At 37.5% G+C, this 16,410-nt stretch overlaps 1 protein-coding gene across 2 annotated transcripts in view; it reads right to left on the bottom strand.

Moving 5' to 3' along the window:
* Nucleotides 1-3,574: 3,574 nt before the first annotated feature.
* Cwf19l2 (CWF19 like cell cycle control factor 2) overlaps nucleotides 3,575-16,410 on the bottom strand; it is a 102,523-nt gene continuing 89,687 nt past the window's right edge. Inside the window, exons 17-18 of one of the 2 annotated variants that reach the window (XM_006992011.4) lie at nucleotides 8,356-8,457; nucleotides 3,575-6,078 (exon numbers count right to left, since the gene is read on the bottom strand). In XM_006992011.4, the coding sequence (XP_006992073.1) occupies nucleotides 5,935-6,078; nucleotides 8,356-8,457 (246 nt within the window). In that variant the 3' untranslated portion in view covers nucleotides 3,575-5,934. The remainder of the gene's footprint in view (nucleotides 6,079-8,355; nucleotides 8,458-16,410) is intronic. The other variant, XR_013052591.1, reaches the window with a different exon arrangement.

The following is a 16,410-nucleotide window of genomic DNA, read 5'->3' as shown; positions in this document are numbered from 1 at the left end:
ATTTCCATGGATCCTTCAGCCTGATGTATTATGGAACCCAGGACCACCAGTCCAAGGATGAAACCACCCACAATGAGCTAGGCCCTTCCTCATCAATAATAATTCTTTTTTTTTTTTTGTTTTTTTTCGAGACAGGGTTTCTCTGTGTAGCTTTGCGCCTTTCCTGGAACTCACTCGGTAGTCCAGGCTGGCCTCGAACTCACAATGATCCACCTGGCTCTGCCTCCCGAGTGCTGGGATTAAAGGCGTGCGCCGCCGCCGCCGCCGCCACCGCCGCCGCCGCCGCCGCCGCCGCCGCCGCCGCCGCCGCCGCCACCACCCGGCAATAATAATTCTTAATAACAAATTATAGCAGGATAATTAATGTAATAATTCTTAATAACAAATTACAGCAGGATCTTATGAAAGCATTTTTTTTTCAATCAAGGTTCCCTCCTTTCAGATAATTCTAGTTCATGTGTCAAGTTGACATAAGACTGGCCAGCACAAGAAGCTTGAGGAAGTTGGTAACATTGCATTCTTAGTCAAGAAACAGAAAGCAATGAATGCTTGTGCTTAGCTAGTGTTCTTTTCATACAGTCTAAGCCCTTAGCATAGGGAATGGTGCCACTGACTGTTAGTGTATGTCTTCCTCAATTGATTTAGTCAATGTAATCCCCAGAGGCTGGAGAATTCCTCACAGATGTGCCTTGAAGGATTGTCTCTTAGGTGATTCCAGATCCTGTCAAGTTGACAACGCTAACCACCATGAGCCTTCGAGGTTAATTTCCTAAGCACTGTTCCAATTAGGCATATATGAGACAGGATTAACAAGAGATTTTGCTGGCAGATAGTAAAGACAGCAAACTTCTCAAGATCAATCTATAATAGATGTTACCAACTTGACACTGATATCAAGTCAAAATCTTCTAAATAAAATTGTGGGGATAAGATTGAATATAGCATATCACTTTCTGTATGTGACAGTGGCAAAGAAGCCAATGAACATCAAATGCAAAAGTGAATTGAATGTATAGTGAATAAAGCAAACCAAGAAAGAGTATGCAAGAGATTCTGTGAATTTTAGAAACAAATGAAGCTCATGGCAAGAGACAGCAAGGATGCAGAAGTATGTCTAGAAATGTAGCAAAAACAGAGTGCCAAACTGTAATCATGATCTCACACAAATGAAAATTTCATATTAGTTGTCTCACCATGAACAAAAAAAAAGAGAAAAAAAATCTTGCTATAATTTCTTAGGTTATAGGATAAAAAAGCCTTCAGTCCTCTGTTCAGAATTGTCTAACACACAAATTCTAACATGTTGAAAGTATATATTTGATCTGTAATCATTATTTTTAATGAATAGACTAAAAACAACACCTCTAATTTTTATTGTCCCTGAATGTGTAGAATTGAGCATGAAAATAAAGTATTCTTGTCTTTCCCACTTACAAGAGAGCTGAGAAACCATGGAAAGAAAATGCTCAGGTTACAAACAATTGTCCCAGTGAAATAGCCGGTCTCACCTAAAATTACATTTGTCTTCTTAGTCGTCAATGGAAATACTAACCACAGCTTTAAAACTGGCTTTAAGATATTAACTGATGCCTCTCGCCAAGAAAAATTTGCCTGCTCTCTCAACTAACTTTTGTAGATTTTTCTTCCCAACCTTACCAATATTTTCTGTGCCTATATTTATGGAAGATGTCACTTGTACTTCACAAGAGTTTCAATGTAATCATGTCCTAACCTTTGTTGTACACATGCAATTAATTGCCATTGGGAAACTTTTTCCAAATGGTTGTGCTTAAGTATACTTAAAATATACTGCCTGGTGTCAGACTCTCAAAGTTTGAACTAGTGCCAGCTACTGAGTCATGTTGAACAGAATTTCTTTCTTGCCTCACACGGATTGACACTTGTTGGTCATAGTGGGTGCAGATGCTTTGGGTGCAGGAAAGATTTGGGGCTTGCTTCTAACCAATAACACATAGTGGTGACAGGATGTATATAAAAATTTGTTCAAGTCATATGTGATTACCTTAATACCTTATATGGTAGTCATCTTTAACAGATCCCTCTGATATTGAATTGACTATGAAGAAGTAATTGACAATGTTGGTAAACATATGTAGTGAAGATCTGTTAATGCCATACATAGAAGATGGCCAACGACATGGAAAACACATGAAGCTATCCTTCCTGGTTGAAAGGATATGAATGTAGCAAACAACCATGTGGGTGAGAAAGGAGATCTTTAACCAGTACAGCTTCCAGATGAAGAGCCTGTCCTGTCTGGCAATGATCACAACCTTGACTAAGTGTGCCTGACATCCTGGCACAGACGCTATGAAAACAGGTAAAAGAGTGTTGCTGTAAGCAGCTAGTCTTGTGGAAATTTGCTACACAAAAGGAGGAAGTTATTATTGGTGTGTGAAGGGTAAAAAATGTTTTTTTATTTGTCTCACTTGTACTTTGCTTTTCTAGTCTCCTGGTATTTTTATCTTCTTTATTGGCTTTTTCAACTATATTCTCTTAATCTTAAGGTCTTCTTTAGAAACTGTATTCATGTACTTTTAACTTACCAAAGTCTATATTTAAGTTATTAACACTTCAAGAATAGAGCAACAAACTTACAGCAGTACACACTTCTACTTCTTCCCTTTACATATCTTCACTATTTGTGATTTTACTTTTAGATGCTATAAATTCCTCATTATTTTTGCTTAAATAGTACTTATCTTCTAAAGAAAAAAACAAAACATACCTATCCAAGCAGTTGCCATTTTGGTGCTTTGTGTGGCTGTTTTTTTTTTTTTTTTTTTTTTTATACTTTTGAGCTTTGTTCTACACTGCAATTAAGTTGCTTGGAAACAGTTTCATATCTTTGCCTCTTCTAAGGTCTGTTTCTCTAAACTAGATCAGCACTCAGACTTGAAGCAATAATTCTAAACTATTACAACTATTATTCCACACGCTGTGATAACATTCTGTCCCCCTAATCTCAGTCAATCATGCATTTTTACATTCTGGTAGATAAACAATGTTACTGTAAACTCTCAAGTAGGTTAATCTTTAACTAAAGAATGCCTCCTCATATATACACTAAATATGGCTCCCTGTCTAGCAAACTCTCCTTTAGTAACTACCTGTGGTCTAGATATCTCTGTACTGAAAACTGTTATTCTTTAAGTTGAATGATGCAAAAGGCTCTTCCTGGATGTCCCCACACACACACCTTGTGGACATACTCAAGGTGAATAATGCAACAGGCTCTTCCTGGATCCCCCACCTTGTGGACATACTCAAAGTGATAGGACAGGACTTAGACGAGTTGTCTCACTTGTTCCTGTCTCTCAGAGATCACCAAACTTTGTTCTGATTCTGATTCTACTTACCTGAAAATTATGGTTTGATTTATGTTGTCTGTTGATGATTTGAGGCAGAAGGGCAACATGGTCACTCTATTTAGTCTCCAGGTATAATTCTTGAACAATTTCTTATGCAAAAGGAAGGCCAACTTAACTAAATTAAGAGCACCAAAAATAGAGAAAAGAACTAGACACTTCTCAAGAACAGACTGAGGCTCTAATACAGTAACATATGCCCAGTTTAATTTCAGACTCACTAGAGAATATAGACTGAACATTTCTCCTGACTGTCTTCTTTCCTTTTCAATGACGATGCCTACAGCATTAACAGATGCTACTCTCACTGCTGTAGTTTTTTTTTTTTTTAAACAGGAAAGACATATAAATTTGAAGGCAGAGCAAATTGCAATGAAATAAAAGTGGCCATACATTATTTCACATTTCTTCAATCAAAGGCAAGACTACAACACCCACTCACCCACTCACTCACTCACTATTTTGTTTGCTTGTTTGTTTGTTTGGCTTGGTTTTGGTTTTTTAAGACTAGATCTCCCTAAATAGTCTGACCTGTGACTACATAGACCAGGCTGGCCTTGAATTAACAGAGACATGCCTGCCTGCCTCCCAAGTGTTGGGATTAAAGACTTACACTTTCATGCTCAGCCCCATCCCTCTTCTTAAATGTAGGTAGGCTCTAAGCCATGTTTGACAAACATAATACAGAAATATCAAGTTGTACTAGTATCTGGGCTCTGCCTTGGGAACTGGCACATCCTACTTGTTAAGTTTTCCTTTGAAATAGTTGCTCTGGGGGAGTTTTAAGGAAGAGAAAAAAATCTAACTATTCTGAAGATAGCATTTATAGAGAAAATGATACCAAAATATTCCCTGCTGCTGTTCCCCAGCCCAGACACTAGGTACATAAGTGACAAAGCCACATAGAACATTAGCATTTGCAGTATAAAGAACAAAAGCCTCAAGAAACAACTCCAGTCATCTCCAGATGTTTGAGCCACTTTAGCCGAGGACCCAGACATCATAAAGGCAAATCATCGAAAGCTCCAACCATACGGTACAAGATAATAGTCATTATTACAAGCCACTGAGGTTTTGAGAAATTGTGCATTAAGACGTAACTGGCTGGGCAGTAGTGGCACACGCCTTTAATCCCAGCACTCAGGAGGCAGAGGCAGAAGGATCTCTGCGAGTTCGAGGACAGCCTGGGCTACAGTGAGTTCTAGGGAAGGCGCAAAGACAGAGAAACCCTGTCTCGAAAAACAAAAAGCAACAACAAAACAAAACAAAACAAAACAAAACAAGAAGTAACTGGAACCAGGACAAAGAGTACATTGGGATATACCTGCTACAGATTCTGTAGAATGTAAAGCAGGAGTATTCATATTTTTGAACTATCAACATGAATTAGCACTTTATAAACAAATGTTTTAACTCACTGATTATAAAAATGAAAGTTTTAGATTTGTTTAAGATTTGAGACAAAGCCAATAGTTTGAAAACATATAATACTGTCACACCTGTTTACTATATAAACACACATATACACTTAGATGTAATTTATAAGTACTGAAAATTAAAACCATTAAGTGTTATCATTATTTGTGAAATTTTAGAAGAACAAAAACAGTTGCCTTTTTTAACATACAAGGAACATACATTGGAACAGTGACAACCTGACTTTAAAATAAATGTATCACAAGTTACTCTGGAACATACTTCACAGTGATTCTAGGCACTAACATTTTATAATAAAATACTACAGTTTGAATTTTTAAAAAAGTCTTATTATAACACACATTTTATAAATACAAGGTTTTCTCAAGATCAAATGTTGAGAACAATAAAAGTTAAATACCTTTAATCAAGTAGGAACAAGAGAACATTCCCTGAATACTTACATTATTGAACATTTGTGACAACATTAAGACCCCAACACAGTGATTTGGCTACAGATTTTAACTTTACATGAACCCCAAACAACTGAAAATTGTGCTCTTTAGAAAAATTGCTTTTAAAATTACCAAAATTCAGACTACTTAAAGGTCCAAAATAAAAACAAGTTTGAGTTTATGTATATTTTCATTATCATTTAGTTTTTAATCCTTTTCTTTAACAAAGATAATACAGAGTGATACTATATGCTACTAGTAGAAAAAGAAAAAAAAGAACTCTTCCATAAAACTAAGAAAATAAATTTCACTTAGTACTGAATACATCTGGTTTTATATAAAAAGCAAAATAGAAGCTAGGCGACAGACTCTACATGGAAGCAGACTCACTTTCCCCTGGAGTCCTTTTCTAGAGTAACCAAATAATTTGGAATAGCCAGAAGTAGATACAGAAAGGAATGTGAACCAATTATCCTGATATACCTGCTCTTATTCCACAATCACCAAACTAAGTCTCCAGGAGCCATAAGGAAGAAAACAACTTGACTAGGTGTCAGTGACTAGAGTGGCCAGCTGCTGCTCCCTTCCCTAGGGGCCAAGGCAAAGTTGCTTATAAATATAATAAACATAAACTGAGTGGGCTCAGCAGAGGAAATGACACATGCAGGATACACTTAAGAGCTTTTACTTTTGGTGACATCAAATGGTTTCCACCACTGAGCAAACTGCAACACTTTCTTCCTTTGGTCCTCAAAGCTTTCTCCAATGCCCTTCCTCCACAGCCTGGGCTCTAGATCCAGCATACCACCAATGATTTCCTTTTAAAGAGTAAGAAAAATATGAATATATACATGTATAAACAATGTAATCAAGAAGGAAACTACTCATTTATTTTGCTATTAAATATAATATTAAATAATTCTTTGTGACAATGTATACATACTACATATTAGTTTCAAGCAAAATAAACCTTATTTCCAATCTTAATTTCAAACTCTCTGATCCTCAGAGTCCTTGTGATGTCTCTGGTGAAGTAATTTGTCTGCTTGGTTGCTCATTAGTATATCTATCTAATGGTAACAAAAGGGAGGAAGAAAATAAAATTTAATTTCCTTGCTCATAAATATAACTAATATGTCAACAGAGAGCTCATAAGAGAATATGGAGATGTGGTGAGAAGCAGAATAATAAAGTCTCAGCTATATAGTGGGAAAAGAGAGCTAGCAAAGACCATAAGACATTTAAAACAAATAAAAAATGTCCTACTTGTTGGATAAAACAGAAAAGGGAACCACCCGCCATTAAGAAAGTACTCTGTATATGATCTCAGGAGAAATTCAGATTTAGTGCAAGAATTTCCTGGCATCAGCCCATCTACAGTACAGTCCGAGAAAGGGTAGTTTATGTGTCTGTCTTAACTGTCTCTAGACCCCTGCATGCATTATGTGACAGTGCAAAACGGGTTCTCATTCTCTTACTGCACTGAGATCATTTTTCCATTGTTCTCTGAGTAATTTCTTGGGCAGCAAGTCAAAGGAGAATCCAAAGTATTTCCTAAAAAGCATACTCTGAGGCATGGGGAAACTGCCCATTCAATCTGAAAAATGTATTATATAAGAACAATGAATGAGTATTATTTGAAGGGAAGGCAATTCTCCCAATGAAAATTTAATAAGTAAATCAATGGGTTAGTGGTATCCTTTCCTCTAGAAACACATTTTTAAAACTATGAATCTAGAGCTAAAAATTAAAAATCTCTAGGGAACAACAACAGGATTTTTCAGAGCAGTGAAAACAAAGGTTTTGTTATTGTTATTGATTTGGTTACTTGTTGTTGGTAATTTTATAGAAAAAAATTCTGCAAACTTCTCAAACAAGGGTAGAGTGCACCTGACATGAATGAAGCTGTGGGTTTGATCCCCAAGGCTATATAAAAACAGGCCTGATGGTACACTCTTGGAAACCAACATCAGGAGGTGGCGGCAGGATGATCAGGAGCACAAGCACATATTCAGCTATGAGTTCAGACCAGCCTGAGCTATGTGAGAATCTATAAGCATTAATTCAAAAATCCATGTGACTTTGGAATCTGGGTACTCATTAAGGACAGCAGCATAGTGAGTTCTGGATCCAAACCATTGGAGCTCTGTTTCCTCTTGGCACATCCCAATTCATTGTAGAAGATTTTCTCATGCAGATAAGAGTAGGGTAGAGGGGCAAGCAGGGTGGACCATTAGGAACATTCAGCAGAGTTTATCAAGGCTCCTCTCTCTCTTGGTATAGGCACATAGAGGTCATACAAAAAGGCCTGAGCTAGGCCCAGATTCATTTTGCCAATTTCAAATGCTACATTAATTTCATTCCAGTTTCTGACAAGAATTTAGATACTTAGTAAACAGACCCCTAATTTAAGGAATATACTCTTAGGAAGGCTTTTTTTTTTTTTTCTTCCCTGAAAGAAACTACTGCCAATCAAATCACTGGGCCTTTCCTATATGCCCAGAACCTAGCTGTGTGCAATGAGTCATTTATTTTTCCTGGATTATACCTTAACTATAAATGAAGAGCTGAAACAATTTATTATCTGCATTAACCATGACCTGTGGTACCTGGGTTCTCTGATTTAGCACAAAACCCTAGACAAGTTACATAACCCCTCTGTCTGCAGTTTAGAGTTTTCTAATCTGTACAACAAATGTTAGAAGAAAATGTAGACAATAGAGTTACTGTGAGCACAAGATGACTGTTCTGACAGTAGACGGGCACACTGTAAGCCCTTAATAAACATTAGCAAGTGCCACAATTTTTTCAGGACAAAGCTGCCAGACTCCAAAGTCAGGACAACATTACAGTTACTGAGACTGAGCACACTGTCAAAAAGTCTGTTACACAATGATGTCTCTTACTCAATCATTAATATTCTGGTACATTTTTATTGTTACATCCTAACCCCATCCCTCTCTCAAACTTGTATGAAGAACAACTCACCAAATTCTTGTATACTGTGTAGAAACTTTTAATTTTCTTTTGCACCCTTGTGAAAGTATTAACCAAACCACTAAACTCCAGGGTTTTTATCAAATTTCTGAGTTTACCTTTCCAAAGTAACGAGGAAATTTGTGTTGATTTTCAATGACGTGGGCAAATCCTCCCTGAAGGCCAAAGTCTACAGCAAAGTAAGGCAAGCCTCTGGGCACCTAAGTAAACAAACAAATTGCACATGAAATAAGAAAGCTATGCTTTCTCCAATTCTCTGCCACAAGGGAACCAATCATCCTTCAGGAGAATGTACATGACAAACTTCCAATTACCTAACTTTCCAAGGAAAAGATTTCATTCTGACAGACTTTCAGCCAGACACATCTTCGTCAAGTCTAGCAATTCAATCAAAACAAATACTTTCCTATTCTTGGAGATAGTAGAAAAAAATTATTCAAATATTTTACAGAGTCAAGGAATAATTTTTCTATGATTACACAAATAAAAGTATGTTTTGTTCATATTTCACTTAGGAAGCGGGAGCTTGATCATATATTTGTGGCTTTGTTTACATATGCATAAAATTTTCACTATAATATTTATCAAATATAAATAAATTTATAATATTAATTTCTCTCAGTAACTAGTGAGATAAATAAAGCAATATTTAGTTTACCAAGTTAATTTCACAATACCTTGGGATCAGCTCTCTATTAGTCTTTTTTCCTTCCCTTTCCTTCCCCCCCCCCCACACACACAGGAGAAGGGGAGAAAGGCACGAGGGACAAGGAGACAAGGAAGAGTTTTAATCTCCATACTGATTGAAAAGAGCTATAATTTCTTGCTTTCTTATTGGGCAGATTTTGTATCTTTGTAAGTTTTTCCTCTAAGTTCCAACTTTTATCATTAGAAATTATCCATGTTTGTCAATATACAGTAAGTTTTCCCTCTAATACCACCACACAATCAGCACTGAGTTATCTGGACACTGACCCACATATTCCTACTTAAGAACACACAATTGGTATTGAGTACTTAGGAAGGCAGAATTTTAGAGTATGCAGTAACATATAGTAGGAACAGAGAAATCCTCTTTAATCATTATATCCAATAAAATTAGGGACAACAAAATGTTGCTCATTTAACAGGAAAAGCAATAATTAAAAAAAAACAGTCTATAAATATAAACATAAAATGTTGATTTATATTTTTTTAAAGTTATATATATATATATATTTTTTTTTTTTTTGTTTTTTCGAAACAGGGTTTCTCTGCGTAGCTTTGCACCTTTCCTGGAGCTCACTTGGTAGCCCAGGCTGGCCTCGAACTCACAGAGCCTGGCTCTGCCTCCCGAGTGCTGGGATTAAAGGCGTGCACCACCACCGCCTGGCATATGTTTTTAAGATAATAGTCATGTATTGACAATCAAGAAAAAATAAAGTAAAAACGGACAGATAGGGCTTTAAGCACATGTCTGATTCTCATGAGTATGTAATGCCGTACAATTCTGTAACATTTGAGTCTCAGGAGAAACATGAAGCATTCTGTGGTTTGCTGGGAATATCCAAGAGAATGACATAAACACAAGTCCTCAGCTCTAATCTAACAGCATAGGAGACTGTTACTTTCTTTTTATTTTAGATTTTTTTTTTATTCATTTTACATACTAGCCACAGATCATCTCTCTCATCTCTTCTCCTGCTCCCCCCACCCCAGCCTTCCCCTCCATTCCCTCCTCCAAAAGGCTAAAGTCTCCTGAGTCAGGAAAGCCTGCTACATTCAGTTGAGGCAAGACCAAGCCCTTCCTGGAGACTGTTACTTTCATTTCTATCTCTACAAGAATGCTTTGTACAAAGCCGTCCAATGACAATAGAAAAGAAGGCTCTATTGGACACTGTGCCACCTAACTAGGTCACCAGGCATGCAGCATGTGATACTTTGAGAAGTAACTTGAAGAAATATATTCTTTCTCTTTCTTTGTATTACACTCTGGTAGGCAGAATAATGGGTCCTGAATATGTCAAAGCCCTGAGTATGCTACTTTACATGGCAAAAGGGACATTAAGGGTGTGAACAAGCTAGGAGTCTTATAATGAAATGGTGATGTTGGGTTATTCACATGAGATAAATGCAAGCACAAGAATAATTATAAGAAACAGGAGGCCTGAGTACTCAACCAACTCTGCACTTTGAAGGCAGAGGAAGGCCACAAGCCATACATACAAAAAGCTTCTATCAACTGAGATGATAAGAGTGTCCTCTCTTCTGTAGAACTGATGGCAAAAGCCTATAGTCAAAGCCACTCTGGAGGCTGAAGGAGGAAGGCTTCAAATTCAAGGACTTGGCTACAAACAGACTCAAAGCAGGCTTGGGAGACCAGTGAGCATGTACTTAAAAAGAAAAAGGAAACAAAACTAAGGCTGGGGATATGGCTCAGTGGGAATGCACTTGTTTTACATGCACAGAGCCCCAGGTTCAATGTCAGTCCAATTAAAAAACAAACAAACAAACAAACAAACAAACAAACACCTCTTCTTCAGAGTCTTCAGGAGACACCCAACAGAGCACATTTCATACTTAAGACATTCCGAACTGGAATGTGAGATTACTGTACAGCATTTTAAGCTACTGCCACTGCTGTACAGAAAACTAATATACTCAATGCCTCTGGGGTACTTGCAAGATGGAAAATGAAATCATAGCATTTATATAAATGACAATGACTTCTCCTTTATTCTGTTTTTCAGGCTCCAGCAGGTGGGGCCTGCAGTTCTGTTGTCATTAGCTATGACAAAGGCACCTGCATATTTGTCTTCACTAGCACTCTCCTTTTCCTGCCTTGTCTAGCATAAGGAAAACTGTTGGAACTCCAGTTCCACTCTTTAACAGTGTACACAGAAATAGAGTCTGAATTTCAAGTTCCGGAAGGCAACCAAGGGCAATGGCAACAGCCCGTATTTTTTTACGTTCTTGTATTCCTCTAATCACCAACTTGAGGGGAGGTTTCCCAAGCCTGGCACTGGGGTTTCTGTTAGATAGAGCACAGTTTATAAAACAGTGTGTTACCCTATGTCTTTTTCAAACAACCTTAATGTTATGTATCTCTCCTTCTTCTCCATTCCCCTGTATTATGGTTTGCTTCCTTCCTTATCCTCAGCTAAAAGTCCTCCATTCTTGCAATTACCCCTTTAATAGTACCTGCTTCCTACTATTCTCTTCTCTAGAGCTTTTCTCACATTGTACTTTACTGACTCCTTCAGATACTTCAGGTTATCTATTCAAATCTAAAGCTAGGACCCATACCTAAGAGAGAACAGGTAGCATTCAGGACTTGGAGTAACTGAGCTAGACCTGAACTGAAAGCCTCCTCCCAGAGGACTAGTTTTCATACTGTGGGAAAGGATTATGTAAGGTGCCAAAGGAGAGGTACAATCTGTACTCCTACCAAGCTGTAACACCTATGAACTCTAACAATGATGGGACTGGCAAAATATTCTCAATGGTTTAAGAGTGGCTCTATCTTGAAGGTAGGCAAAGTTGTCTAATTGGATTTAAGGGCAAGTTAATAGTAGGAAATTCATGCTTGGCTCTATAAATCTAGTCAACTACTTATGGCTAGAGAGGTCATAGACATGAAAGGAGAACCTACTACTGCCATTTTTCTAACCCACTGTAATGTCTGTGTTCAAAATATTTATACTCACAGATAAGTATACCTGTCAGCCCTCCTCAAAGAAACTTCTTTTTATAACTAGGACTATTACAGAGATCTACAACGGGTCAAAATGCAGAGAAATAAGGAAGGGTCTGTGGTTGCTCAATTTCAACTGATATATCTGCAATGCAACCCCTACACGTAAGGCTCCGGGGAAAAAATCACTGGAGAGGGAGCACAAAAAAACAAAAACTGTTTTAAGAGGCAGAGGTCCAGGATGGCCTGTTGCTATGTAGGGTCTACTAGGCATGGCCGAGAAAATGAATGCAAATAATCTCAACAATATGGTTACCTGAACAATGTGGTGATATATTGTTTGTAATCTAAGTAATAAAACTTGCCTGAAGATCAAAGAACAGAGCCAGCCAGAGTTAGCCACAGAGGTCAGGGAGTGGTGGCACACACCTTTAATCCTAGCACTTGGGAGGCAGAGGCAGAGATCCATGTGGATTTTTGTGAGTTCAAGTACACACTGGACTACATGAGATTAATCTAGTCTAAAAGAGAAAGAAAGCCAGGCAGTGGTGGCACACACTTTTAATTCCAGCACTTGGGATCATACACTTTTAAACCAAGCACTAGGAAGGTTGAAACAGGAAGTGAATGGCTGGGCAGAGAAAGGAATATAAGGAGGGAAGAGACAGGAACTGGCTCTGGCAGGCTGAGGAGCTGGTGAAGTAAGAGGTGATGGCTATGAATTGCTCTGCTTTTCTAATCCTTCAGCTTTCACCCTGACATCTGGCTCTGGGTTTTTATTATAAGACCATTTAGGATTCATGCTACAGAACAAGAACAGCATATTGACAAGGCATGCCAACATAGATGGGGAAAATCATGCCAGGCCCCAATGGGGATAAAGAGTTACAAATGATCAATGGCCGGTAAGAGTGAAACTTAATTTCCTCCAGGAACAAGCTCTCATGGAGCATATCAAATCCCAAGTGGTCAGCCCTAAACATACTACATAACAATTAAAAACCACATTATGAACTGGACAGGGGAGGGATGCACACAGAAACTGTAGAGTGTTGTGTAGATCGATAGCAAAACTGTGAAAACTGCCTGGCTTTTCAGTCTGAATTTCTCCCTCTGATTTCAACAGTAATGCCTAACTTCCTCTAAGTATCTACACTTCTAGTTAACTCAAATTTCCCTTGAAAAAAAGTTTTTTTTATTAAAAAGCAATTATCTCCAAATATTGACTGCTACATTTCCCACAAAATTCATATTAATTTTTTTAACTGATCAAGAACTTTCCTGAAATTTCAATGCAACAGCTTTGCTTTTTTTTCAGTGCCCATTTTTTTAGACAGATTCTTTGTAATAACATGATTCCTCTACACTCAGCACTCAGATCTGTTTATAACATTTATTTTCTTAACCCTAACCCTAGGCTTGATATCACTCTCCAAGGAATCTAAAGACCCTAGAAATAGTATACTTATATTCACAATATATATTGCCATGTATACACACACACACACACACACACACACACACACACACACGCAAAAGAATCAGAACAAAGTACAAATACATGAATCTCTACTGAAACCTAAGAATGTAGGTGGAGAAAAAAAAAATGACCCCAACACCAAAGAGGAAGGCAAAAACCTTTTGAAATTATTAAGGCCACAAAACATACAGAAGAATGTTTTAAGTCTTTCTGATATGCAATGTTAAAGTGACTTAGTATTTACTCACTTCATGTTCTGAAACATCATTTTAAAGCATTGGAAAGCATGTTACCCTAAAAGATGGCTCTTTTGGAATTCTTCTGGTATTAAGTTCTCCTCACTATTCCACATACATGGACATCAAGATGCACCAAGAAGTTATCTGCCTTCAACTCACAAAGAGACTCAGGTAAAAAAATTCTACAAAGCCTTACTGCTTCAAGGATTCCCACCTTCAGATTGTTGATGCTAAAGAATGACTCCTGTTCTTATATGCAGCCAGACCTGCTTCTTGTTTTCCACATCAGTTAAATTAGCAAGAGCACCTGGCTACTTAGCTCATGTACTAAGCATAGGTTTTAGAAAAACAAGCTTAAGCAGTAGATGACCTACAAGTTGCACTTACAGTAGTAAATGTGGGATAATACATTTCTTTTGAACTTTCAACTTGGAATACATTGGCTGCATTTACAATTTTAGGAAAGAATTGAGTATGAAATTATGATTTAAAAAACAAAAACTGTATATTAGACACTGTTTCAATAAGCCAATAGAAAGAAGAGTGAACAAGTAAACAAGACACTTAGGATTGTTTTTTTTTTTAACCCCTTAAAATTCTTGGTGAGTTTTCTAGGGGAGCAACAGAAAAGGACTGTAGACAAAACACTCTCCCTCTGAGTTGAAACTGTATCTTCACTAGTTCTATGAAATAAGCATCTTTGAGCTGGCTATCAGTGTGATAGGGAATGCTAGCCATCTATGTGTTTTGAATTAGATGTTTGGCTTTCCAAAAGCAGAAATGGAGGGAAAATATTCCAGTGGTACCTAATATCTAGTTGAACAGCAGTGGCCAGACATTTTCAATAAAAAGGCCTCATGGTGAAATGCTTTATTTATGGTTTGCAGGTCATCCAGTCTCTGGTAGACTATTGAACCCTTAGCAGCATGAAAAGCCTCCATGGGCAAGTAACAGATGTATTTTAAAAACCTTCTGTACGGAAGACTGGGTTTAGCATGGGGCTGAATTGACAGTAAGTAAGCTCTATAAAAGCAACCATCTTCTCTGTTCTCATCTACTACACACAGAGCATGCCCAGAACAGAGCTGTTAAACAGCAGACAAGCAATGAAGACTTACAGAATGAGTTATTTTTAAAGGTAATTCAAAAGCAATATACATTTATTAAATCTCTATTCAATTTAATTTTTATTTCTACAAAACAATAGTCACTATAGAAGTAGTTACTATATCGTCAGACTCCAAGAACACATCAGAACAATTATCCACCATGATCAAGTAGGCTTCATCCCAGGGATGCAAGGGTGGTTCAACATACAAAAGTCCATCAATGTAATACACCATATAAACAAACTCAAAGAAAAAAACCACATGATCATCTCACTAGATGCAGAAAAGGCATTTGACAAAAATCTAACACCCCTTCATGATAAAAGTCTTGGAGAGATCAGGAATACAGGGAACATACCTAAACATAATAAAAGCAATTTACAGCAAGCCAGCAGCAACATCAAATTAAATGGAGAGAAACTCAAAGCAATTCCACTAAAATCAGGAACGAGGCAAGGCTGTCCGCTCTCCCCATACTTATTCAATATAGTACTTGAAGCCAGAGCAATAAGACAACATAAGGAGATTAAGGGGATACAAATTGGAAAGGAAGAAGTCAAGCTTTCCCTATTTGCAAATGACATGATAGTATACTTGAATGACCCCAAAGATTCCACCCAGAAACTGATAAAGCTTATAAACACCTTCAGCAACATAGCAGGATACAAGATCAACTCAAAAAAATCAGTAGCCCTCCTATATACAAAGGACAAAGAAGCTGAGAAGGAAATCAGAGATACATCACCCTTTACAATATCCACAAATGACATAAAATACTTTGGGGTAACAATAATCAAGCAAGTGAAGGACCTATATGACAAGAACTTTAAATCCCTGAAAAAAGAAATTGAAGAAGATGTCAGAAAATGGAAAGATCTCCCATGCTCATGGATAGGCAGGACCAACATAGTAAAAATGGAAATTTTACCAAAAGCAATCTACAGATTAAATGCAATCCCCATCAAAATACCAACACAACTCTTTACAGACCTGGAAAGAAAAAAACTCAACTTCATATGGAAAAACAAAAAACCCAGGATAGCCAAAAGAATCCTGTACAATAAAACAACCTCTGGAGGCATCACAATCCCTGACTTCAAGCTCTACTATAGAGCTACAGTAATAAAAACAGCTTAGTATTGGCATAAAAACTGACATGTGGACCAATGGAATCGAATTGAAAACCCGGACATTAACCCACACACCTATGAACATAAAATTTTTTGACAAAGAAGCCAAAAGTGTACAATGGAAAAAAGAAAGCATCTTCAACAAATGGTGCTGGCATAACTGGATATCAATGTGTAGAAGGCTGCAAATAGATCCATATATGTCACCGTGCACAAAACTTAAGTCCAAGTGGATCAAGGACCTCAACATAAATCCAGCTACTCTGAACGTGCTAGAAGAGAAAGTAGGAAGCAGTCTTGAACGCATTGGCATAGGAGATCACTTCCTAAACATAACACCAGTAGCATAGACACTGAGAGAAACAATCAATCAATGGGACCTCTTGAAACTGAGAAGCTTTTGTAGAGCAAAGGATATGGTCAACAAGGCAAAGCGACAGCCTACAGAATGGGAAAAGATCTTCACCAACCCCACATCTGACAGAGGACTGATATCTAGAATATATAAGGAACTCAAGAAAA

The sequence above is a fragment of the Peromyscus maniculatus genome, chromosome 7, assembly GCF_049852395.1.
Source record: "Peromyscus maniculatus bairdii isolate BWxNUB_F1_BW_parent chromosome 7, HU_Pman_BW_mat_3.1, whole genome shotgun sequence".
Lineage (NCBI taxonomy): Eukaryota > Metazoa > Chordata > Mammalia > Rodentia > Cricetidae > Peromyscus > Peromyscus maniculatus.
This window is presented reverse-complemented; position numbering and strand designations above follow the sequence as displayed.